Genomic DNA, 25,574 nt, shown 5'->3' with positions numbered 1-25,574 from the left:
AACTCGTGGCCGATCCTCCACCGCTGCTTCCAACCGTCTAGGTGGTGGTAACCACCAAGAGGAAACAACGAATCCACAGCGCAACACGAATACCAAGTGCCTCTAGATGCAATCACTCAGCAATGCACTTGGATTCTCTCCCAATCTTCACAAAGATGGATGAATCAATGATGGAGGATGAGTGGGAGGACTTTGGCTAAGCTCACAAGGATGTATGTCAATGAAAATGTGCCAAGAGAGTACCCTTGAGCGCGGCCATGGGGCGATAAATAGAGCCCCCATCAAATAGAGCCGTTATACCCCTTCACTGGGCAAAACGCGCTCTGACCAGACGCTCCGGTCATACTGACCGGACGCTGGCCCTCAGCGTCCGGTCACCCGATGGACGCCACGCGTCACCAGCTTCAAACGCTGTTCGTCAGATTTCAACGGCTACGAAGCTGACCGGACGCTCCTGTAAAACTGACCGGACGCTGAAGCCCCAGCGTCCGGTCATTTCCAGTAAGCTCCCCGAGGCATATTTTTTTGACCGGACGCATCCGGTCCACCTTGACCGGACATAAAACCAGCGTCCGGTGCAATACCCTAGCCACTGTGCTGTCTGACAGCTCGACCGGACGCAGCCTTTCAGCGTCCGGTCGCTGAGTGACCCAGCGTCCGGTCAGTAGACCGATGCCAGCATCATTTCGACCAACTCCATTTCAACTCTAATTTCTTCACCCTTGCTCAAATGTGCCAACCACCAAGAATTTTGCATCCAGCGCAATAGAAAATAGACATTTCATTTCCCGAAAGCGCCGAATCCCAAACCCATCTCAACCCTGCAAACACCACCTCCTTTGTAGATGTGCCAACACCACCAAGTGTATCACCTTGTGCACAAGTGTTAGCATGTTTTCACAAACATTTTCAAGGGTGTTAGCACTCCACTAGATCCTAAATTACATATGCAATGAGTTAGAGCATCTATTGGCACTTTGATAACCGCATTCCGATACGAGTTTTACTCCTCTTAATAGTACGGCTATCTATCCTAAATGTGATCACACTCACTAAGTGTCTTGATCACTAAAACAAAATGGCTCCCTACATTTTATACCTTTACCTTGAGCCTTTTGTTTTTCTCTTTCTTCTTTTCCAAGTTGCATTTGACCATCAACATGCCATCACCATTGTCATGATCTTCGCCATTGCTTTATCACTTGGAGTAGTGCTACTATCTCATAATCATCTTGATAAACTAGGTTAGCACTTAGGGTTTCATCAATTAACCAAAACTAAACCATGTCGACACCTCGCCAAGACCTCGGCGCCAAAAGTCATGGCGCCGAGGTCAAGGTCCATAAACGAAAATCAAACCACCATATGTCTATTTGTGAATATTTTTTTTAAAAAAAGCTGAAAAATAAAAAATTTGGCCGGCTCACCCGCCACATGCAGAGGCAGAGGCAGTCCATCCTCAACGAACCCCAACATTAATCCAAGGGTTATTTGGATTGATACCATTACAATTCTCAGAACTTTGAGATGTACCATTAAAATTCACATATTCTAAAACTTGCCATTACAACTCTTCTTCTACCTGATACTTGTCATTCTCTATGTCTTCCGGGTGTCTGGGCCCACTGTCAGGCCGTATACGTGTACACATCTTCCGTATGGACCAAAACACCCCTGGCTGCTTCTCTTCCTCCACTCACTGACGTGTGGGCCCCACACGTCAGATTCTCCTTCAACCTCTAACAAGCCCATCCACACCGTCGGATCTCGTCCGCTGGGATCTGCCGCCGCCGGATCCATGCCGCTCGCCTCCTCAACCAGATCCGCTCGCCGTCGGGGAGGAGGGTGTCGGATCCACTGCCGGGAAGGAGGTGGGGGTCGGATCCGCCGCCGTGGATGAGGTGGGGGCCGGATCCACCGCGGGGAACGAGGTGGGGGCTGGATCCACTGCTGGGGATGAGGTGGGGGCCAGATCCACCACCGAGGAGGACGAGCGGGCCGGATCCACCGCTGGGGAGGAGGTTGGGGCTGGTTCCGCTGCCGGGGAGCTGGAGCGGGCCAGATCCACCACCGTGGAGGAGGTGGCGGTCGGTTCCACTGTCGGAGAGGAGGAGGGGGCCGGATCCATCGCCGAGGAGGAGGTGGTGGCCGGTTCCACCGTCGGGGAGGAGGAGGGGGTCGGATTCGCTGTCGGGAAGGAGGTAGGGGCCGGATCCGCCGCCGTGGACGAGGTGGGGGCCGAATCCACCGCCGGGGACGAGGTGGGGGCCGGATCCACCACCGGGGAGGAGGAGCGGGCCAGATCCACCGCTGGGGAGGAGGTTGGGGCCGGTTTCCGTCGCGGGGGAGGTGGAACGGGCTGGATCCACCACCGTGGAGGAGGTGGCAGCCGGTTCCACCGCCGGGGAGGAGGAGGGGGTCGGATCCGTTGTCGGGAAGGAGGTGGGGGCTGGATCTGCGCCCCCACGTGCGCTGCCGGGCGAGATGGGCCATGTTCACTGCCGTGGTCAAGTCGCGGTGCCTTGGTGGGAGTGAAAGGGAGGAGGGGGTGCCACCGTGGTTTGAGGGAGGAAGGGCACCGCCATATGGTGTGGGAATGAGGAGGAGCGCCGATGTGGTTGGAGGGAGAGGGAGAGGGAGGAGTGGCTGGTGTGTGAGAGAGAGAGGAGTGAAAGAGAGAGGCGTCGATCGAGCTAAGGGAGAAGTGGCCGGTGTATGAAGGAGAATCTGACGTGTAGGGCCCACACGTCAGTGAGTGGAGGGAGAGAAGTAGCCGGAGGTGTTTTGGTCCACACGGAAGATGTATACACGTATACGGCCTAAGAGTGGGCCCAGACACCTGGAAGACATAGAAAATGGCAAGCATCAGGTAGAAGAAGAATTGTAATGGCAAGTTTCAGAATAGGTGAATTTTAATGATACATCTTAAAGTTCTGAGAATTATAATGGTACCAATCCAAATAACCCTTGATCCAATCCCTCCCCCTGTTCTTCTTAGAGCGTGTTTAGTTCTAGGAAGTTGGAATTTTGGGCTACTGTAGCACTTTCGTTTTTATTTGGCAATTAGTGTTCAAACATGGACTAATTAGGCTCAAAACGTTCGTCTCGCAATTTCCCACCAAACTGTGCAATTAGTTTTTTTTCGTCTACATTTAATGTTCTATGCATAGGCCACAAACATTTGATATGATAAGTACTGTAGCACTTTTTGGATTTTAGAGTGGAACTGAAAGCGCGCTTAATTTTCTTAAGTAAATCCACCCTCCTCGCCTCCCTCTTTTTCGTCGCCCCACTCCACCTTAAATTCCACACACTGCACCCCTTCTCCTCCTGTTACCCACCCTCCCTGCTTCCCCTTTACTCCCTCTCTCTCTAGCCCCTCCCCACTCCACCTTAAATTCCACACACTGCACCCCTTCTCCTCCTGTTACCCACCCTCCCTGCTTCCCCTTTACTCCCTCTCTCTCTAGCCCCTCCCTCCCTCTCTCTTCATGTGTGCAGGTGTGCGCCGTGCTCGGCTTTCCGGCTTCTCCTCTTTTGGGCAAGGAGCAAAGGCCGCTCGCCCTTGTCCAGGCTCCGCATTCCGGCGTCACTGCGCGCAAGTAAGAACAGTGAGGCGCCTGGGTTCTCCGGTGTTCTGACTGAGGGTGCGCGGAGGCCGGGGAGCTCGTCATGGAGTTCTCGTTCAATGGGGTTTGATGCGAGGTGCTGTGCCTAGGTAATTTCTTCTGGCTGTGCTCCGTCTCTCGTTTAGGTGTCGAATTGTCCTGTGCCCTCAGAATTCTGCCTAGTCATCTTATGGTGTGTTCTGATGTCGACAGGGCCCCTAATTCCTGCACATTGTCCGGATTTTGTTCTTTCGAATTCCCTGTATGTTGGCATGTTGCGTTCGATGTTCAGCTGTTTGATTTAGTTTCCTTGCTTGCGTGCTTCCTCCCCCTCACATGGAAGTGGAACTGTGCTCTCAGACGATGCGTAGCTTTCTTCTGGAGACAAAATTGCCCTTTCCTCGCTCATGTGCAACTTTAGGTTCCTGAGTTGGCTAATGTACCTTTTTCCCTTTCTTGCGCAGATAAAGCGGTTGGGATAAGTTTGTAAATTGCTTTGTCAAATCAGGACAAGATTCTGAATTAGGGGGGAACCTATCGCACAGTAGTTTGTTCATCAGAGAGGCCGAAGGATATGTCATCACCTAACAATTCTGTCAGCGCGGCGCTGTCAGAGACGACCCCCGTGTTTCAGTTGAGAGTATGGCAGTTGATTGCCATTGCCGTTGGGATAGTCATGGCTATCCTGCTCGTCGTCGCGCTGTGCCTTTCGTTCCGGAGGAAAAAGAAGACGGTGAAAGGGTTTGACAACACTTCGCTGGCTGAGATCCCCATCGTTTCTAAGGAAATCAACGTTGACAGAGTTGATGCGCAGAATCTGCGTGACGGTGAAGCGCCCTTCATGCCGGTGCAGGATAAATATGCGCAGACCAAAGGTGCGGGGCAGTTGGGAGAGAGTAGATCCGTCGATGTCGATACCTTCAGCCAGTGCAGCTCAGTGTACAACGTAGAGAAGGCTGGGAGCTCAGTGTACTCTGAAGATTATAGTTACAGCAGCTCTGGTCCAGCTAGGAAAGGTAGCTCACCGTATGCATATTCAGCATCACCGCTGGTTGGCCTGCCTGAATTATCACATTTGGGCTGGGGCCACTGGTTTACCTTGAGAGACCTGGAGTGCGCAACGAATCGGTTTGCAAAGAGTAATGTTCTTGGGGAGGGTGGCTATGGAGTTGTCTACAAGGGCCGCCTGGTGAATGGGACTGAGATTGCCGTGAAGAAGATCCTTAATAATGTGTAAGTGTACAGTCTTGCTGAATTTACCTTGTATTAGCTTAGAGCTAAGATTTGATATCTGGGTTTGCAGGGGGCAGGCAGAGAAGGAATTTAGAGTCGAAGTTGAAGCCATCGGTCATGTTCGGCATAAGAATCTGGTCCGCCTTCTGGGATACTGCGTGGAAGGGATACATAGGTTAGCATTTCGTCCTTTTGGTTCCTTCTTTCTGCTTAGTTTATGACCTTGATAATGAAGATAATAAAAGTTGCTAGGACGAGCACATATGCTTCAACTTCTACAAGTTTATCATGATATCTGTAGTTCTGTACTAGACATTATGTGCTGAATATTCACAGTGGAGTAAGCAGTCAATACCATAAAAGAAGTTATTTTTCTGTGGTGTATACTTGTATCCAATGCTAGTTTGAGCTTTCCCCCTTTTCATTGTTTCATTTTTATTAGTATTTCTGACAAAAAAAAAGCCATTTCAAGGTTCAAACTATAGTAATAATAGTTGTTTTTACAAAAGATGTTCATTGCATATGTTATTGTTCTGAATATTTACCTGCAGGATGCTTGTCTACGAGTATGTCAATAATGGCAACCTAGAACAATGGCTTCATGGCATGAATCAACACGGTGTCCTTAGTTGGGAAAACCGTATGAAGATTCTCCTTGGCACTGCAAAGGCGTAAGTTTGGAATTTGGACATGTTTCACTTTATTTCCTGAAATCTTGTTTGACATGGACTGTTGGCTATTACATGCTAATGCCAGTGTTCATGATTTGCAGTCTCGCGTATCTTCATGAGGCCATAGACCCCAAAGTTGTACACAGAGATATCAAGTCAAGTAATATCTTAATAGACGATGAATTCAACAGCAAGGTTTCTGATTTTGGTTTGGCTAAACTTCTGAATTCTGACAAAAGTCATATCAATACAAGAGTGATGGGAACATATGGGTATAGCTCTGTTTTTATCACATTCCTTGTCTTATTGTTATCTCTTCTATCATCTGGAAAGCTGGAAAGAAGTTTCCTAATGTTCTTAATCTGATGCCAGGTATGTAGCACCTGAATATGCAAACAGTGGAATGCTAAATGAAAAGAGTGATATTTACAGTTTTGGAGTGGTGTTGTTAGAATGTGTGACAGCTAGGGATCCAGTTGATAACACTAAGCCTGCAGATGAGGTATGACTTTTTTCCCATTTCAGAGAATTGGTGTGATTGCATTTCCAGTTACTCCATAAACCTCATCTATTGTTTGTTTCAGGTGAATCTCATAGAGTGGCTTAAAATGATGGTTACCAGTAAGAGGGCAGAGGAGGTAGTGGATCCAAACCTCGAGGTTAAGCCACCAAAACGTGCCCTTAAGCGGGCAATCTTGGTTGGCTTCAAGTGTGTCGATCCTGATGCTGACAAGAGGCCAAAGATGAGTCACGTTGTCCAGATGCTTGAAGCAGTTCAGAATGCATATCATCAAGTACTCATCTCATCCTAACATCTTTCTTTCTCGGTACTCTTGCTTTTTGATCACCAGAGATATGTATCCTTCTTGGTTCATCTTTTAACATCAGCGCGTTTTTCTTATCAATGCAGGACCAAAGAAAGCTCAGCCAGGTGGGAAGCATGGATATCGAGTCACAGCAGTCGGCAGAGGAGACTTCAAACAGTGCTGATGCCTGAACCTCCGATTCTGAACAAGCACATCAAATAGGAGCCTGAAATCATCTGATAACAACATTGATTTGTTCATTGCTCAGTATTTAATAGAGTGAGCACATCAGGTTTACAGTTTGCATATACTGGAGGTGGTGGTTATCAATTAGTAGCAAGTTCATTCCTGTTTTTTTTTACCCCTGTTTCCGGGTGTGCTTCTATACTCCCCTAAAAGGTTCATCTCTTTTACCCTTAGGATATGTATAGTTTTCCTTTAGGGGAGCATAGAAGCACCTTCATCTTTATTTGTCGTTTGAGTTACCAGGAGGGACTAACATCAGGCATATAACTACAGTCACTGGATTTCGTTACCCATGTGTAGTGGCTTTATGGAAACTCATTATTACCCTATATGAAAACATGAAATTCCTGCTGTGAAGTATTAACATCTGAATCCTTATTTTTCTCACAATTTTCACCCTGATCGAAGGTGTCTGCACAAACAGATGGCCGTGGAGCATCTTGTTCGCTTGGTCGTAAACGATCGTGGATTATAAGCCAGAACAGTATTTTTCTCACACCAAACCAGCCAGCAGTAATAATCCACGATCGTATACGATCGAATCAGCACCAGCCGAACAGGCTACTCGGAAACAAGATAGCACACTACTCTGTTGTGATATCAGTTGATGTCAGTGGTTACCAAACTAATCATTTGAACGATTGAATATTGCATTCTTGACTGCTGAAATCTGGGGGCAGGCCCTGACACCTGGAAACCGATTGGTTTCTTGTTCCTGCACATGAATGATTACAGGATCCCAATGATTGGTGCCTGCTTGTTTTACAAGTTTTGACACCTTCGATGCCCTTTTTGAAGGACTCGAATCAATGATTGGCACCTTTGCAGCTGGTTCTGTTACTGAGGCCCTCGTTTCGCTGAAAAGCCATGGCTGAAAGTACTGTTCGCTGATTTGTTGTGAGAGAAAAACACCGCTCCTTCGCTGAAACAGTACAGCTTATGAGACAAGCGAACAGGGCCTGAACCCGCACTCCTTGCACTTCTTTTTGCTCGACACATCATTCGGTGAGTCTTGTGTTATAAGCATACGAAATTAGCATTTGCTAACTGATGGACAGTGCTTCCATGAGTGTGCTTCACCGAATCATCTGACTGACTCGCAGTCTTTTTGGGGTTTCTTTTCCTGAATCCTGACCAGCAGATTTCTCCGACCAACCAATCATGCCGTGCCTACCGTTTGGAACAAGGATTCCTCCACGTTTTCCTGTCCGGCAAGATTGCCACGTCCCCCCTAACAGGCAACCTGATAGACGTGGACGATGGCAATTGGCAACACAACCGCCCGAAGACAGACAGCACAGCACAATGGTGGCCGAAACCAACAGAGCTCGGAAGCTCCTGGTGGCGAGGGCTTTCCCAAGTCCCAATCGACAATTACCGTTAAAGTCTTCAGAAATAGATCTGGCGTTTGACGGACACTGGCACGGCGCTGAACGCCATGCTGCACGCAACGACTCAATAAGAAACAACCATGGCCGCGATCTCAAGCAATAGAGGAAAGCCAACCTGGTGCTACAATTATATCCACCGTTTTGATGTCAAATTCCTCGATTACAATTCTTAGACACGTGTAAGTATACCATGTACCCGACTTCTCTTCAGTTGCAGTCTTTCAAACAAGACCTTGCACGTTAGCAAATAAATTTCCCATCTCAGGAAATAAGAATGTACCCTTCATCAGAGGCCGCAGATGAGCTCGGTGGGGAGCCATGCCGGCTAAGGCCTTCCCTGACCTTGCTGTGCTGCTCTGCTTCATGCTGGAACATCGAAACCAGCTGCTGGAGCTCCAGCTTCCTCACCTTCATCTTCTCACTGTTAACTGGATTTTGTAACCCAAGATACAGTATCCCCACGCCGATTAGGACGATACCAATAAAGAAGAGAAGTCCCGCAAACAAACCAAAAGCATAGGGAGTATTCTGCGCTCCAGGTATACCATCAACGTTGATTCCAAAAAGGCCAGTGATTATGGATAAAACCATGCCACAACCACCAAATATTGCCAAATTATGTGTAACTCGGAGGCTTCTATCCTGCAAAAAGGCAAAAATCAGCAATCCAGCCAATTTTCAAATCAACATTGCTACAAGAAATGCAAAAATGCAAATGAGTCGTACCTGTAACCACGCACGAACAGTGCTCTGCATAACATCCTGAATAGTGAACAAGCGCCCACGCACAGCTTCCTGCTCTTCCAACATGTCCCTTGTACACTTTCTAATGCTCTCTAAAATAGCTCTTGTGGCATTACCCCTCAAATGTCTGAGAAGCTCAAGTAATATCTCTTCCCTTGCATGAAGTGACCATTTAACCCTGATTACCTACAGCAGTGATGTCTATGTTCTTATACATTCCAGCTTATCAAATATGACCAGACAAAAAATAACATGCAGAAAAGCTGTGTGCAAAAGCCTTAGACCTTCATCATGGTCTAAAAAAGGATATGGATGCCTAATCTGTGAATTATACATTCAGATTGTTATGGCTGGGCCTTGCGCCAATCCAGTGATGCAGCAGCAGTGCATACGGTGAGGCAGCAATTTACTTGTGTTGCAATTAGTTTGCTAGCTTGTTAGCATCATCCATTGGTTAGCTAGCTAGCTAGTTATTCGTTAGTTAGCCTTATCTCATAGATGTTTCTAGTTTGTTAGGTTCAATGGTTCAGTTGGTAACAATTAAAGGATGAGCTCTACCCTGTAATTGGCAAACAAGAAGCAGAAGAAACCCTAAAAGCAGTCAGAGCCTTTAGACAGATGACAACGAGTCGATTTCTTTCTGCTATCCCATCCATTCCTAGTCAATCCATATGACTAATAGTGACAAAACACCCACAAAAGAAAACAAAAGGACTGACAACACAGGCAGAGACGAAGAAACAGGTACTTAAATGCATAATTTCAACAGAGCAACCAGGATTTGGCTATTGACTCAATATTAGGACACTTCCAGATTTGCTACCAATGTTATGACTAGGGATCAATCAGTCTGATGCAACTGAGCCACGCCATGTATGAGAACCTTTGAGCCACTCTCCGAAACTGCCATAGAGTGAGTATTTTTATGGTCAATGAAATGATGAAATACATCTGGTGCTGCCAATAAAGAAAATAATACTAATGGACTAGTACTTCCTTTAATCCTAAATATGACATTTTTAACTTTGACTATCAATGTCTAAAAATTTATATAGATTTTTTCTGAGGAACTGCTGTAAGCTTACGCCGATCTGAACTTGTATTAAAATCGAGAAGGTTTAAGCATACATTATTTTGTGAAGCAAGAGAAGAAAAGAAGACTACATCCGTCTTAGGCTGTTACAGATCCTAGCTTCACTCCAGAGATGCAGAAGGCCCTTGTGCTACAAATTGAATGATCAGTAGAGCCCTGTTGACCGGATACACCCTGTTCGCTGATGCTGAAATTTGGCTTATGCTGATGCTTATGCTGAAATGTTGTGAGAGGAAAACATTGTTCCATGGCTGAAAGGTAGTTCTGGGCTCTACTGATCACCTCTTAATGAAATACACGCAGTTGGTAAAGTTTGATAATATAACTCTTTTCAAATAAGAAAGTATACGTATGCTTGGGGCACTGCCCACCTCTTAATGAAATACACGCAAAGCGCATTCTCAAAAAAATATAAGAAAGTATATTTTCATAGATACTGCTAGTCAAAGTTAGTAAAGTTTGACTTACGATAGACCTAGATGGACTTATATATTTTATCATAGGAAGTAGTCAATTACTGTTAATGTGCAATTCCATAGGAGCAACCCAATGTATCAAATCCAATTTTCTAATATTGTTTAAAAAATAGTAGTCACATCACGTCAACCACTCTAGTAAATTTGGAAATGATAAAATTTTCAATATGCATTTATTGGTAGAAACAAATATTGACAAAAAGGGGATCAATATTGCATGCTTACCTGTGTTGCTAACCTTCTGATTTCCTGATTTAGTATGATGCTGACAAGATTAAGATCTTCACGATTTCTCCTGTAAATTTGATATTTTAAACTTGTAATACACATTCAATAGAAGCTTGCTAACTTAAAATGTGACGAAAATCAGTTCATTTAGAACATTAGCAGTTTAGAACATCAGACAAAAGGCTAAAACAAAAATGCTCCGTCAGTTGAGATGTGCCTGCACAATGCTCTTACCTATTCACAAATTTCAATTCAATTTCGTCTGCTTCCCCAAATACATATTTCCGGAATAATCTGGAATAACAATGTAACAGCAATTTTTAGTAATTTTGTTGCAAGACACAAGTATTTAGCTATAATAAGATATAATAAGGAACATAGTTCTTCTACCTACTGTTACAAGATCAATGAAAAAAAAAACAATGGCGAAAGATGAAAAGGAAATAGAGATTCAAACTCTCACCTGTCATCCCAACGTGAAAGACGGCTGACCAAATGTGCAATTACTTCATGCACTGATCTAGGTGTTTGGCTTCCACCAGCAAGAAGCAACTCCTGGACAGATTTTCGTAAGCATGTATTAACTAGCAAGCATAAACACTAAACACTCCGAGTTTGGTACCTGCACTTCAGTCACTCCTAACACATTTATATTGGATGAAGGGCCTTTAACATGCATTGTTGTAACAAGAAAATTTTGTGCTTGCCAAGACCTAAGCACAATAGGTATATCTTCCTCTTCATGATTTGGATCTCCGATTGACTGACCAAGAAGCTCAAATAACAGTCCTCCTGCAACTCTAACTGGGACCTGAAAAGCTAACAGAAAATTCTAATAAATATGATATGACAACACATTAATACAGAGTCAGCTAATACATTGAGCTGTTAGAATATTTTCTTCTAACACTGACATGTGACGCCAGAGATATACTACAAAATGGTCAGCACTCAGCACCATTGTGGATTCATGGTTCAATAACTAATAAAATGGGTATCTGTCACTAGAAAACATAGAAATAAGAAATATTGGACTAAAACTGCCTTTTTCAGTTAATCTACGCTAAGTATCAAGCGTAGAGATACACAAAAAAAGGGCGTACCCAGTGCAGAGAGCTCCCGCTCTGTGCGGGGTCTGGGGAAGGGTGTTAGTGGCAAACCTTACCCTCGCCTGTGCAATGCGAGGAGACCGCGACTCGAACCCGGGACCTTCCGGTCACAGGCGGTAAGACTCTACCGCTTGCACCAGGCCCGCTCTTCAAGCGTAGAGATACACAAAAAGTAGAAAATTACTTGGTGATGTTTTTACAAATATATACTACACAGCAGATCCACTACTTGGAGAGAATAGTATGTTGTTAAGTCAAAGCTGATTTAAACACTCAATTTGGGTGTATGTGATGCTTATGCCACCACAAACTCCACAGTGAAATGGTCAATCACACAGTTAGCATATGAAAAATATGGTAACACAGAATATTAACAGAGAATTCTCTTGGGCATGAACAGCTAGCAATATGTACATTAAGAGTAGTTATTGCAATTTACAACATGAATACAGTCTATTTCTTGTTTGTTCAAGAGATTGTTTGTTCAAGAGATATATAGCAATATAGGGGGACTAGGTTCAAAAAAACTCAGTAGCTACTGTTATGGGAACCTTCAGACACGGTAAAATCATACTGAAGGACATTGACTAATTTGCGTAAAAGCAATGTGAAGTTGAAGAGCACATGTACTTACATCAAGTAGAAATTACAAGGAGAGATGATTGTATGCACTCCAGATTCAAGGTATGGAATTGCGAAACAGTAAACAGCTGATGATGGTTTTATATGTATCTTAATTGTTAAACAGATGAGAATCAGAGAGAAAACCTCGTAGAGAAGGTACTTCATCCGGTCGCTTATCAGTTTGCTCTCATCTCTCAGTGCAGTTCTGATGGCAGGATGCATCCAGTGAGCGCTATTCAACCATGCATCGATTGAAGGATGGCCTGCGGCCACATGACACCACCAAGTAGGGCCCACAGGATGCTGCCAGTATGGAGCTGCCAGATCAGCCACAGTGTAATCATCCTCACTATCACTCATCTCCATCAACTCATTCTCCCAGCTGGAGTCTGATTGAACCCTGAGGACCAGCTCAGCGATCCTACTCCATCCAATGGGCACCCATTTATGATCCAAAATCTCCCCAGAATACAGTGGCCTATCTTTGGGCACTGAAGGATCATTACTGAAATCCGTCTGATGGGGGTTTTCCAACACAATGCTCTCATCCACTGTCGGCACAGTGATCTGGTGCCCATTCCTTCTTGAGTGCTTCCTCGTGTACATAGTGGGGCCTTTCTCCTGCATCTGCTCAATTGCTGGCCATGATTTGTGCTGAACAGGCTTCTTATGACTCTTGACCAGCTCAAAAGCACAGATGAGCCCATCCGTCCAGAGCTTGCTCCCTAGAATGGGCTCTTTCCCCAGACTGGGCTTGGTAACACCATCTAGCGTCTTGGACATGCTGCTGACCTGAGGCGGCTGCTGCTCCTCTACAGCATTCATCTTCCCATCAAATTCTATCTACCTGTGAATGGATAAAAGATATTTAAACTCGTTAGAAAATTTAGTGGGTACTGAATACTGATTACTGAATATGAGTATATGACTCATCTCTTCAAACATGGGCTAATTTATTGAGGAACTGGATTCAAAGGTCCAAACAACTGTTCCAGGGAATTCTGGACGAAGTAGCAAACGTTCATGGGAACAACATTACAACAGGGCCGGATTATTGTATATTAAACATTAAAATCACAATTCTACAATCACCTAACCATACTTATGATGGCAAAACGTAGCAGGATGGATTTTCCTAGATGAGCAGAAATGCAGAATACGAATTAGAAGAGGTATCATGATTTGTAACGAGAATTCAAGCAAATCAAGGCAATAAGCCTACAGCTAAACGCGGGATTCAGGAAACAGCGCCGGCCGCAAAACCTAGCGCCAGTGCCGGGGGCAAACCTTTCCTGAAGTCGCTGGCAGACCCCAACCACCGCACGCTACGTTCTGAGCACGCAAGAGTACAGTGAACTATAGCTTCGCAGACGAGAGCAGCAAAAGGAATTTTCGAGGAGACGGAGGCGGAGGGGTCAGGTGTGGGGGCGGTGGTGGTTACCGGAGCGGAAGAGACGACGGCGAGGGAACCGGGTCTGGGACCGTGGGACGCGAGGCGTGAGCGGCGGCGCGGAGTGGAGCGGGCGCTTCCAGAATGAATCAGATGCAGCTCTCTTTCGTCTTCCCATCGCCGGAAGAAAATTTGCTGGATCCGGTATCCAAACTCCCTCCCGTGCATACTAGATTACCGACGCGTCCAAAACACCCCCTTAGATTACCGACGCGTGGACTCATTTCTTGATCCGACGCCCGTTTGCTAGACGCCCAGTTCGAGGCGACTAGCTTCGGAAGCTTCAGCTTCAGCTTCAGCTCGTTTCGCAACGAACGGCTCCGGGCATTCGGCTTACACTCGTGAGCCTGCTGCACGCAGCCGCCGCAGTTCTCCTCCTCCAAGCCGTGTCGGCGTCACCCTCACGGGCTCACGGCTTCAAACGCAAATTGTTGGAGCGAGTGAGCCAAGTGGAAAAGAAGAAGCCGAGCGCATAGTAGGGAAGAAGCTGGCGGAGGAGCCGCCTTCCAGCTCCAGGTTGGTGGACACCTGTCTTCCATCCGAAGAAGGTATATATACACGAGAAAGACGGTGGAGCGAATTGGACGGTGATGGCTGATGGGGAGCCCTTTGCGCTTTGCGGAGTCACCTCTCTTGTCAACGTCTGGTCCACGCGTTGGAACTTGGAAGCACATAAAAATTCTCGTAGAATCGAGAACGAAGTTTTCATTCTGTACATGCCAAATCATGAATTAGTAACTGCAGCCAATCTCCGTCACGGCGTAGGCCATGGGCGGCGGCAGACCACCATCCCTTTGTTACCTCCTGCCTGCCAATGCGTGTGCCGCCGACCAGCGGGCGGTGCCCACCTTTGTGGGCGACCTCCGTAACGTGCTAGGATCTCCGTTGTATCCGTTCGCCGTGCACGGGTGCTTCCGTTCCACACACAGTACACCACCACGCGACTCCTTTGCATCATAGTTTAGCCCGTACTGGTAACGACCAAGACTGTCTCCGACAAGCGTTCCCCAAAATACAAAAAAAAAACATTGGATAGCGCTACAAACAAAGGGTTCAATATCCATTTTTAGTCTTCTCCAACAATAAGACCTAAAAGAGAATCATTTCTATAAATAAGTCTTTAGGAGATAGGGTACTCAAATTTAAGTTATACCTCTCATAACACCTAAAATAAGTCTCCTATATAAATACTCTGTTGGAGACTATATGTATTCTGTTAGAGAGTAGAGACCCATTTTGGGTTTGGGTCTCCTGATGGGTTGGAGACAGCCTAAAGAGGGTATACTATGTGCGCGTTACAACAGGAAAAAATCGGAGATTCTGCAGTGCAGGCACAAAGTTACTGTAGGGTTGTCACTTGTCAGGCCCTGACAGGCAAGCACATCAGTAAGCGAATTTTAACCCAGTAAGCGCCTTGATCAGACCATAAGCTATTCACAGATTGCGTTGATTAGAAGTCAGTTAATTGCGATGTCTCGTTTGATGAGCCCCCCACGTGAAATCTATTTCTTACACCATGCTGCAGCACAGCTGCAGAGGCCACCAGCAACGCCCTGCACTGTCTGTAGAGGCTCTATCGACGCTCGGATACGCCGATACGCGGCATCTGGTATCAGCGGAGAGCGCCATCAGCTCTGTTCCATTTCATTCTACCGTATTAGGTCATCTGACCCTGCAAAGTGCAAAAGAGAGGTTTTAAACCACCCAAAAAGCATGCGAGGACTCAGAAGCAGGGGGCAAAACCATACAGCAATTCTGCAGTTGCGACCTTGAACATAATATGAGAAGGCGTCCCTCCGTGAACAACTAATGCCTTGATCTTTGTTTGTTTGTTGTTATTCTTTGGATAGTCCATTGTATGCAGAGCAGTAAGAAGTAAGAACCAACTATGCAACAGCAAATAAAAGCTTCCTACCGTGAGAGAACCTTCAGAATATAATGCTTCATTGAAATCTGCCACAAAGGTCTGTCAGCTTAATTCTTTAATTCGGCATCGTGAAAGGTAATCTCTGGCTTCATTGAAATCTATCACAAAAAGAAAATCAGCAAACGGGAATAACATTGCAGAATTCAATTGCCACAAAAGAAATCTGGTGTTTTCTTAGAGTACCAGGAAGACGGTTGTAATCCGGTTCTATTCCATTCCCATTGATATCCTTGTGGTATGGTGTCACGTACTTGCCAACTGTGACGACAATACCAGAACCATCATGAAGTTCAAATACAGATTGGATTAACCCCTGCATCACCCCAGACATTGAGTTACCATACCAAAAAGGGCATTGATATAATCCTGTTGATCACAGAAAAAAACAACCATCACAGCATCCCCCCTTTTGGGTGGTTCAAACCTTGCCAAAAGTCCTTTCGCCAACAAGAACAGCTTTGCAATTGTCATGAAGTGCTGAAGCAACCTAAAAAATTATTGGTGCGTGAGCTTTGGCTACATGCCATTCATTACTATCAGTGGACAAAAATGTGTACTTACTATTTCACTGGCGCTTGCTGTCCTATTATTCACCAGCAACTGTCACAAGATGTAGATAAACATATGAGAAATACAATCCGGAGTCTAATCTTAATCTGATTATATAGCAGACATACATGTATGGCATGGTCCAAAAAAAATATTAGAATTATATATTTTTTAACTAGAGGTTACTAGAACAGATAATCTGAATAGTACCATTTCTAAGACCAAGCAATCAAAAAGTGTAAAATCAGAAGAACCGTAGTCCACATACACTAACAAAAGCTCTAAACCTTGACGTTTCACTATGTCAAATTGAGTAAATAAGTGTCAAAAATCCATCAAAGTGGACTTAAAACAATTTTATTGTCACTAGGAGCATGTGCAAATGCAGCTCTTCACACTTTCTATTGAATAGTTTAACAACAACAACAACAACAACAAAGCCTTTAAGTCCCAAACAAGTTGGGGTAGGCTAGAGTTGAAACCCAACAGAAACAGTCAAGGTTCAGGCACGTGAATAGCTGTCTTCCAAGCACTCCTATCTAAGGCTAAGTCTTTGGGTATATTCCATCCTTTCAAGTCTCCTTTTATTGCCTCTACCCAAGTCAACTTCGGTCTTCCTCTGCCTCTCTTCACGTTACTATCCTGACTTAGGATTCCACTACGCACCGGTGCATCTGGAGGTCTCCGTTGCACATGTCCAAACCATCTCAACCGGTGTTAGACAAGCTTTTCTTCAATTGGCGCTACCCCTAATCTCTCACGTATATCATCGTTCCGAACTCGATCCCTTCTTGTATGCCCGCAAATCCAACGCAACATACGCATTTCCGCGACACTTAGCTGTTGAATATGTCGTCTTTTCGTAGGCCAACATTCTACACCATACAACATAGCAGGTCTAATCGCAGCTCTTCACACTTTCTATTGAATAGTTTAACAGAACAGTGTAAAACTAGCATTTGCTTTCTCTATTTCTTAGAATTACTGCTTCTTGAAGCTTGAAATAGCTGTATCACCACAACATAAACATACCATAAGGGGAGTATCAATCATAGGTCCAATTTCAGCAACAATTGTGTTTTGGACTAGATGATCCCGGCCAGCAGTATAAATGACCTGAAGAACATAGACACATGAATGCTTTGCATAAAAAAAGTTCATTATATGAAGGACAAATAAACAATCAAATTGCTGAAGTATAACTTGTTAATACGCATAGGACAGATAATTGGATTTCAGAAAAGATTATATGGAAGCATATGACTTAACTATAGGCGAATATGCATGGACTATTTTTTCAGAAGTCAAGAATGGGAAATAAACAAAAATTAAAAAGGTCCGAAGTTTGAAGGACCTTCTCACATTGTAGACTCTATTAGAGTAGCTGGGATAGTGGCCCCTTTTCAAAGCTGTCAACAAATTACAACTTCAAACTCAGATCCAACTTTAAAGCGGTGTCGGCATCAAAACAGAAATACAGTGATTTATTGTTTCTAACTTCCAACCAAAATAAAAGGCATTTTTGCACTGTTACTGACTTCAATTTGGAGAAACTGACTAATTGTTCATGAGACTAAGGTTAAACGGAGACTATTACTTGAAGGTTCATGGGATTTAACAGGAATTTGAGGAAAAAAAATGCACTGTTACTTCACACATGTAAATTTTAAGAATGGTTACAGAAAGCCAGTTGGATATATGGCAGCATTACTGCATCCTTACCGTGTCTCCTTTATTCAGAAAGACCTTTGCTATCTCGATTCCAGCCTTCAAAAGAAAGTAAAAATAAAAGTGAAGTAAACATCATGACATAAGCCCGTAGCAATACACAAAATAAGTCTCGTTATTTTCTTTCATGATGCAAAGCTTGCGAACAATGAATATAAAAAACTCAGACCAACCTTGGAGTGACTAGTTGGCATTGTAAAAAGACGAAATAGACACCCAAATTCAAGTCGAAGAGACTTGAACCTGGGTGGAGCTGTACACTTACACTCATGACTCATATGGTCATATACCTCCCATAGGCTCAGTTCCTTACCATCAAAGGAAAAAAAAAAAAAAAAACATGATACCTCTAGTCCTCCACACACATCATGCAAGTCTAGCAGACCAAAGACAGGCATAGCATGTTTTATGATTGGGAAGAAAAGGGATGGCATACTTGCACTAGTCCACCAAGATTGTCCCTCAAATCCAGAACAAAATAGGAGGCGCCTGAATTCTGTAGACGTTTTAGCGCTGCAACAGATAACATAAGTCAAATTGACATAGCATGCTATACCAAATTGTTATCATAAAAAAATATTTCTACAGTCAAGATTACTAATATTTCAATATAAAACAACACATGAATTTAAAAGATGCATAAAAAGATAAATCAATATTTGAAATTTCTTGGATCTTGTTGTTGCTGTAATAAACTGGTACATATATATCTAAGCATAGACCTCTCAGTTTAGACATTAAAAAACTTTACCATAAGGAGAGACTTCCCCTTGGCTTTGTTAAGAGGTAAGACCATGCCCTTTAGGGAGGTACTCACTCTACCTGTGGACACCCGGGAGTATAGACATAAAAATTAGACTATATATAGCATATCAGGCACAGATTGACTAAACTACTGCATCCAGAATATGGAAAAGAAAGAAAAAAGGCAGAAGATAAGGTCAACAAACCAGCAACACACCACTAACCAAATCTTTTTTGGCCACTGCATTGAACTCTGTAATGTGAATATACCCAACAGATGAATCATCATTTTCTCTTTTCTCCAAACGATAGAAAACTGGAGTTCGAGCAACTAGTTGTCTCTGCACCTTCACTGACTCAACAGGACCACAGTCACCGTGCTTAACCTAGAGATAACATAAGAAAGACCACAATAGTCAGATAATGGGTTAAGAGAGATCCTGATTCCTTACGTAATCCAGAAAACATAATTTATTTAGATTGTCCATTACCTTAATCGTAACAAACGTCTCCTTTGGACCTTGCAGCATGGATGAAGCATCAAATGCAGATTTACCCCTTACATCAACGCCGTTGACTGATAAAAGCTCATCACCCTGATAATTGATCAAATTACTTAAACTGTGCACCTTATCCAAACATAAGAAGTGTATCATTAATTAACCCACGCATGTATAAAATCAAAGATCAGAAAAACAGACATGTCCAAAGATCTGTACCTACTACATTATTGGCCAGTCCAAGCAACCAGACTCAAATATACCAAACAAGAGTGCCCTGTGATAATAATATCATCAATAACAAACTACTAAAAAAACTGCATGTCCAAACTAAAAGTCAAGAGCAGTAGAAACAAAATTGCCCCAAAGCTTCTAAGTTGCAAAACTTGCAAGTTTTTTAGCAGTGAACAAAAACAACGTGAGCTGAAATTATTCGTTGTATCTCATTCAACTCCTTGGAACCTACTTCGATATAGACAAGATGCGTCCTTTCTAGCTTCAGTACTAATCTTTTTTTAACATAATTTAGAGGCAGGCATGTGCACATATTCTTTAATCATGGACACCTTAAGTGGGAGGGCAATCGAATGCTGCACATATCCAACTATATTAATTCTAAATGAAATATACAATTTATTTTAGTATATATGAAGTTTGAGTCCTCACTATGTCAACATATTACATCAAGGTTCATTAGAACAATTACAGAACAAACAAATGTTACTAGTAGTATATCGATAGTGGTGAAAGCAATTTTCTCATCAGAAAGTACAGAACAAACCTGTCTAACACCGGCAGAGTAAGCAGGCCCATCTAACAGCAGCCCTAATACCATCAACTTAAAAGAACCATTATCATCAGGAATCTCCCGCAGGTTTAATCCAATTCCCGTCATGTCATATTTTGACATCTTTGAGAACTTCAGCAGATTGATTACACATATGCAAAATAGTATCAAAACTGCAACAGTTAGAACATGTATCCACAACAAATGTCCGAGAACAGTAAAATGAAAGGTATTGACACCAATTTGTCTGTGAAAGCAAAGAAAATAAGGAATATGGCATAGCAGGATAACTACATTGTTTAAAGAGGGGTTAAAGTAAGTAACCCAGAGGGATTTACCAATCATTCCCACATGCAACCGTTTGCCCAATTCAAAAGAAATTCAATTATTTCTATGCTATACCTGATGGCCAACTTTCCTTTTCAAAAGACTGTCTACACCAATTTTAGAACTCATAATTGACCATGTCAGCAAGCATGTACAACAACAAGATCACGAGAAAGAAAGAAATGCATTAATGCAAATGAGATCAATACATTGAACAGGAAAAATGCTGAGCTCGTATAACTAGCAGCGTGACAGTTGTGACACTTGCGAAAAACTTACTTCTGAGGGGGATAGAAACCGAGTATAAGGGTCACCAAGGCTCGCTAGCATCTTCTGAATGATATCATGGGCTCTAGCACGGGATTTAATTGTGCCTTGGAGAACATCCTGCTTCCTTTGCTGCAGTGGATCAAAATCAACTATCAATCTACGGGGGAACACAACGTGCTCAGCAATCAGCAAGTAAAATGAGCATTGTGGCTTCAATGTCCGTAGATATTAAGATGCTACGCAGTTGAACACACAATACACCACGCTCGCCGGTCGCAATGCGGGAAGTCAAACTCACCATCCACATCTCTGGCGACCACGGGCGGCTTGCGGCGTCGGGGAGGAAGCTCTCGTTGACCACCTCCCACGCCTCCTCCACGAGCTGCTCGTTAGTCACCGCCTCGGCCCTCACCTCCTCTACCATCGCCGCGCCCACGTTCCGGCACACCTCCGTGGGCTGCGCCGCTGACGCCGCGAAAACCGCACCCACGGCGTTGCCGGAGATGAGAGAGAGGGAGACGGCGGCCGCAGCCGCAGCCGCGCGGAGAGCGTCGGGAACGGCAACCCGCACGGCTGCGGCCTGGGCTCGCGACCGGGGCCGGAGCCGGGGCCAGGGTTTGCTCGCAACTGCGGCGCCGGTGCCGGCGGCATGTAGGAGAGTGGCCGCATGGCGGCGCGGCTCGTCGCGTGGCCGGAGATTGGAGGGCGTAAAGCCTGCCCTCCGAACTCCGGTTAGTATTGCTCGTGGGGGTTTGGAGTGGATGATGATAGGTATAGGAGTGGGCTGACTGCTGAGCGGTGGTGGTGAGCAGTGAGCACTGCAGGGCGCCAGTCGGCAAGGCCGGCGGCCCGGCTGGGCAGTGGAAGAGGAATTTTGGGCTGCTTTTTCTGCTTTTTCACCCTCTTTTTCACGAATTATTTACGCTTTATTCTTCTCCTCTCGCTATCAACAAGAGCAGCGAGTTTCAAAGGGCGCGTTTGCGACCCTGGACCGGAGGCCCGGCTGCGCCCGTGGGCTGCAACTTACCATGTTTGTGGCCGTGGCCTGCAAGCGAGCCTGGCTTCCCAGAGCCAAAAACGACATCTCCGCCTGGCTCTCTGGAAACGACCAAAATCCTCGTTTCTTTGGAGCCGAGCTCGTGGCGGCGCACGCAGGCGATTTTGGGCGGCGGGGGGTGGCTCGCGCGGGCTCTGGCGGGAAGGGGAAACTTCTTCGCGCGCGTCCCCGCTCTCCGCTCCCGCTCTGGCCGCCGCGCGCGTAGCGAAATGGCGGCGATTTCGCCGGCCTTTATATACGGGTTCCCACTCTCCACTCTCTCCTTCTTCCACTCGGTGCTTGCTCTTCCACCTCCCTCGTGAGAGACCGGCGGTGAGTGGTGGTGCGCGGCGGCGGCGGCGACCTCTGGCTGGTTGTGGGTTAGGTCACCGGCGCCGAGGTTCTTCGCCGCGTCCCCGCTCCGGCTGCTGCTGGGACTCCGTGGCGGCGGTGTTCCTCTTCTTCTCCGTCCGCATCTGCTTCGTCTTCTTCCTGATCTGCATCCTCTACTTCCAGATCTGCCTCCTCTTCGTTGTTTGGACCCCGAGCCAAGATGAAATCGACCCCCAATTTCTTAGGGTTTCTTGTTCGTGGCTGTTCATGATCTGTTAGGGTTTCATACTTGTTATAACTGCTTCATGCTCCTATTAAGGGTTACTTGTACCTTGCTGTTCTTGATCTGTTGGGATCATGATCTGTTAGGGTTGTTGATCTGTTTTAGATTAGTATTGTACCTTGCTGTTCGTAACTGTTTGATGCAGTTGTTAGTGTTACTTGTACCTTGCTGTTCTTGATCTGTTAGGGATGTTGATCTGTTTCTGATTACTATTGCTCTGAGTTTTTTGTTTCATCATTGGTCGATGATGTTGTCCAAATTTAGCACTGGGAGGCATCACATACAAGATGCAGCCGTGCTTTTGTTCATATGCATTTATTTCACATTAATGTTGATGCCTAGCAGGGTACATTAAGCTAAAATCATGTTATATTTTTACATGCTTGTAGATAGATCTGTCTTTGAGCCGTGACATGCTGTGTAGGAAGGCAGCTGCCTTGACTGTTGTTATGATTTCCTTTGTATCCACTAGGCTGAAAAGAAAAACCCCTGAACCTGAAACCCCACTGCCTGATCCTATAGCACTGGCCCTGATTAGGGATGAAAATGAACAGCACAGACAGAGAACACTGAGAATGATATACAATTCCACTGATTCAGAGTGTATTTCTATGATTATGATGAAGAGAGCTGCTTTTTTAAGTTAGTGAGAACTTTTAGAGAGAGGAGTCTTGTCACTGATAGGGAGAGGGTGTCAGTAGAAGAGCAGGTTGCTATGTTTTTACATGTTGTAGGGCACAACCAAAGATTTAGGGTTGTCCACCAGTCCTTTAAGAGGTCCATCCAAACTATCCACAAGTACTTCCATCAGGTGTTGTATGCTGCGGGTGAGCTTAGGAATGAAATGATAAAGCCAGCTAGCACTACCACTCACCCAAAGATTCTTGGAAGCCATACATAGAATCCATATTTTAAGGTAATTGTATACCCTGGGTTCATTAGTTACATTAGACCTGTTGCAATGACTGACCCATGCTTTTTAGGATGTCATTGGCTTTATATATGGCACTCATTTCCTAGCAAGGGTTCCTAGGCGTATGCAACAAGCTTTTAGGGGTAGGAAAAAGGATCCCACCCAAAATGTGATGGTAGCTGTGAATTGTGATCTGAAATTCACTTATGTCCTAGCTAGCTGGGAGGGCTCTGCCCATGATGCAACTGTTTTGGCAAATGCTGTTAAGGATGGCAACGGATCGGGTTTGGGGCGGATATCCGCGGGTTTCGGGTTCTGCGGGTTCGGGTTTGGGGATGGTTTTTCACCCATGGTTTTCGGGTTCGGGGCCCCGAAACCAATCGGGTTCGGTTTCGGGTTTGGTTTTCCACCCGTGGACATCCAATGGATATCCGAAATAAATCATTTGGAATCAAAACTCATGTTTTATAATATACTAATAATAATTTGTTTACTTAGATTATTAAATTTATTTAAAGTTGACTCATGAAAATATTTATTATTTGTTGCCTCTTGTTTATACATGTGAATATGTGTATATATATCCGCGGGTTTCGGGTATCCATTCGAGTTTTGGGTATCCGTTCGGGTTTCGGGTATCTGCGGGTTTTGGTTTTGGTGATGGATTTCCACCCGAATTGGTTTTCGGGACGGATTCGGGTTTCGATTTCGGGTTTCGGTTTTAGGTGCACGGAGACTCCACCCGATCCGAACCCGACCCGTTGCCATCCTTAAATGCTGTAGCTAGGAAAGATGGCTTGAGTTTGCCAGAAGGTAATTGCACACCAACACTAATTACATATTCTATGGCCTATTAACACACACTCTCACAGTAGATGTCTTGTGTAGGTAAAATGTTCTTGGTAGATGCTGGGTATGCATGCAAATATGGTTTCCTACCTCCCTACAGGGGGGTTAGGTACCATTTGTCTGAGTATAGCCCAAGGAATAGGCCCACCAATGCAAGGGAGCTCTACAACCTTAGGCACTCATCACTTAGAGTGACTGTGGAGAGGGCTATAGGTGCACTGAAGGGCAGATTTAGGATCTTGGACAACAAACCCTTCCACAAGTATAGGACACAAGTGAAGCTTATAGTTGCTTGTGCCATTTTGCATAACTAGATCCTAGGTTTTGGCATTGATGTAGTGCCTGATGAGGAAGGTTTCACTACTTTTGTTGATCCAACCAACCTGCCCCTAGCCCATCTGGACCAAGACTCTGTTGACATGGCTGAAATAAGAGATGCCATTTACAATGCTATGTGGGAAGGGAGGGGAACAAACACTATTTGATGTAATATGTTCTTGAATTTAGCTTCTGTACCCTGCTATGGAACTCATGTGTGTGTCATGATGATGTAATAATTTGGTGGACAAAGCTGAGACCAATTTTATGCTTCATTCATTCTGTTGTTGTTAATCTTACTGTCAGTCTGTTCTTGAATCATTCTGTTCTTCATGATCTGTCAGTCTGTTATTTATTCATACAACTGTTAATATTGTTGTCAGTCTATTCTTGACTAATTCTGTTGTTGATTTCATTACATGCCAGTCCTAGGATGGATTCAGGTGCATTTGAGGGTGGGTTTATTGATGGTACTTCAGTGATGGAGCAGCTCATCAATGGTGGTTCTGCCCCTGCTGTAGCTGGTGCTGGTGCTAGTGCTGTTGCCCCTGTTGCAGCTAGTGTTGGTGCTGGTGCTGCTCTAGGTGCAGCAAACCCTGTTGATGTTGCTGCTCCTGTGGCTGGGAATGGGGCTGTGAGGGCAATGAGGTGGACCAACACCACCTCTAGCTTTGTGCTAAGGAGGATGGCTGCCCTTGTTAGTGATGGTAGCAGGCCTGACAAGGTTTTCAAGGACAAAGATGTAAATTCTGTGGCCAAAGCCCTCAAGTTGTTCTATGGGGAGGTTGTTAGCCCAACTCAAGTGTACAACCACTTAAAGAAGTGGAGGCAGAAATGGGCTAGGGTGAGCAAGTTGAAGGACCTTAGTGGTGCTCTTTGGGATGACTAGGCTCATGCTATCATGCTTGAGCAAGAGCACTACCTTGGCCACTGCAAGGTAGCAGTTTGATCTCGTCTTTGTCTTGACTACCTACATTTGCCTTTCTTAAACTACATTTGCCCAACTCTGCAGGACCATCCTAAAGATGCAGAGTTTCTTAACTGCCCTATTAGGTTCTACACTGAGATAGAGGCTATCTTTGCTAATGCCATGGCCACAGGCAAGTTTGCACTTGGGTCTGGTGAAGCCTTAGGGTAGAACCAGGCTGACAGTGTTGGTGCCAAGGCTGATGGTCCTCTTTTGACCCACACCACAGTTCCCAGTGAACAGGGAGGGGATAGCAAGGCCACTGAACTGCTTCCTACCTCCTTAGCTGCTGGCCCAAAGAGGAAGAGAGGGAACTTCTCTGAGGAGGAGATGCTCATATTGACTAACATGTCAGATGTTGTGA

The 25,574-nt window shown here is 45.0% G+C and overlaps 4 protein-coding genes across 5 annotated transcripts; 1 reads left to right on the top strand and 3 right to left on the bottom strand.

Annotated features, from left to right (window-relative positions):
- Nucleotides 1-1,739: 1,739 nt before the first annotated feature.
- On the bottom strand, nucleotides 1,740-3,674 carry LOC136454948 (uncharacterized). Its single transcript, XM_066455180.1, has 2 exons — nucleotides 3,643-3,674; nucleotides 1,740-2,472 (listed from the first exon to the last, which is right to left on the bottom strand). The coding sequence occupies exons 1-2, from the start codon at nucleotides 3,672-3,674 to the stop codon at nucleotides 1,740-1,742; spliced, it is 765 nt and encodes a 254-aa protein (XP_066311277.1).
- LOC136450256 (probable receptor-like protein kinase At2g42960) lies at nucleotides 3,420-6,915 on the top strand. The gene is made up of 8 exons (XM_066450640.1): nucleotides 3,420-3,718; nucleotides 4,073-4,841; nucleotides 4,912-5,016; nucleotides 5,393-5,512; nucleotides 5,614-5,784; nucleotides 5,885-6,014; nucleotides 6,097-6,306; nucleotides 6,423-6,915. The coding sequence occupies exons 2-8, from the start codon at nucleotides 4,183-4,185 to the stop codon at nucleotides 6,507-6,509; spliced, it is 1,482 nt and encodes a 493-aa protein (XP_066306737.1). The 5' UTR covers nucleotides 3,420-3,718; nucleotides 4,073-4,182; the 3' UTR covers nucleotides 6,510-6,915.
- Nucleotides 6,916-8,061: 1,146 nt separating this feature from the next.
- On the bottom strand, nucleotides 8,062-14,171 carry LOC136450255 (uncharacterized). Of its 2 annotated transcripts, none has more exons than XM_066450638.1 (8): nucleotides 13,671-14,171; nucleotides 12,374-13,076; nucleotides 11,119-11,307; nucleotides 10,960-11,051; nucleotides 10,731-10,790; nucleotides 10,494-10,563; nucleotides 8,682-8,885; nucleotides 8,062-8,597 (listed from the first exon to the last, which is right to left on the bottom strand). In XM_066450638.1, exons 2-8 carry the CDS (start codon nucleotides 13,052-13,054, stop codon nucleotides 8,217-8,219), a joined length of 1,677 nt encoding a protein of 558 aa, XP_066306735.1. In that variant the 5' UTR covers nucleotides 13,055-13,076; nucleotides 13,671-14,171; the 3' UTR covers nucleotides 8,062-8,216. The 2 variants fall into 2 exon arrangements, with proteins under 2 accessions (XP_066306735.1, XP_066306736.1); XM_066450639.1 differs by lacking the exon at nucleotides 13,671-14,171 and adding an exon at nucleotides 13,517-13,664.
- Nucleotides 14,172-14,803: 632 nt separating this feature from the next.
- Nucleotides 14,804-21,281, bottom strand: LOC136450254 (carboxyl-terminal-processing peptidase 1, chloroplastic). Its single transcript, XM_066450637.1, is given in 14 exon segments — nucleotides 14,804-15,351; nucleotides 15,595-15,704; nucleotides 15,790-15,919; nucleotides 16,031-16,093; nucleotides 16,168-16,206; nucleotides 17,188-17,271; nucleotides 17,878-17,922; nucleotides 18,320-18,396; nucleotides 18,845-19,013; nucleotides 19,119-19,223; nucleotides 19,909-20,046; nucleotides 20,521-20,640; nucleotides 20,810-21,063; nucleotides 21,066-21,281. Coding segments are annotated over 13 exon segments (1,395 nt in total). The 5' UTR covers nucleotides 21,181-21,281; the 3' UTR covers nucleotides 14,804-15,351; nucleotides 15,595-15,648.
- Nucleotides 21,282-25,574: the final 4,293 nt, after the last annotated feature.

Source organism: Miscanthus floridulus, chromosome 5 (genome assembly GCF_019320115.1).
Source record: "Miscanthus floridulus cultivar M001 chromosome 5, ASM1932011v1, whole genome shotgun sequence".
Taxonomy (NCBI): domain Eukaryota; kingdom Viridiplantae; phylum Streptophyta; class Magnoliopsida; order Poales; family Poaceae; genus Miscanthus; species Miscanthus floridulus.
This window is presented reverse-complemented; position numbering and strand designations above follow the sequence as displayed.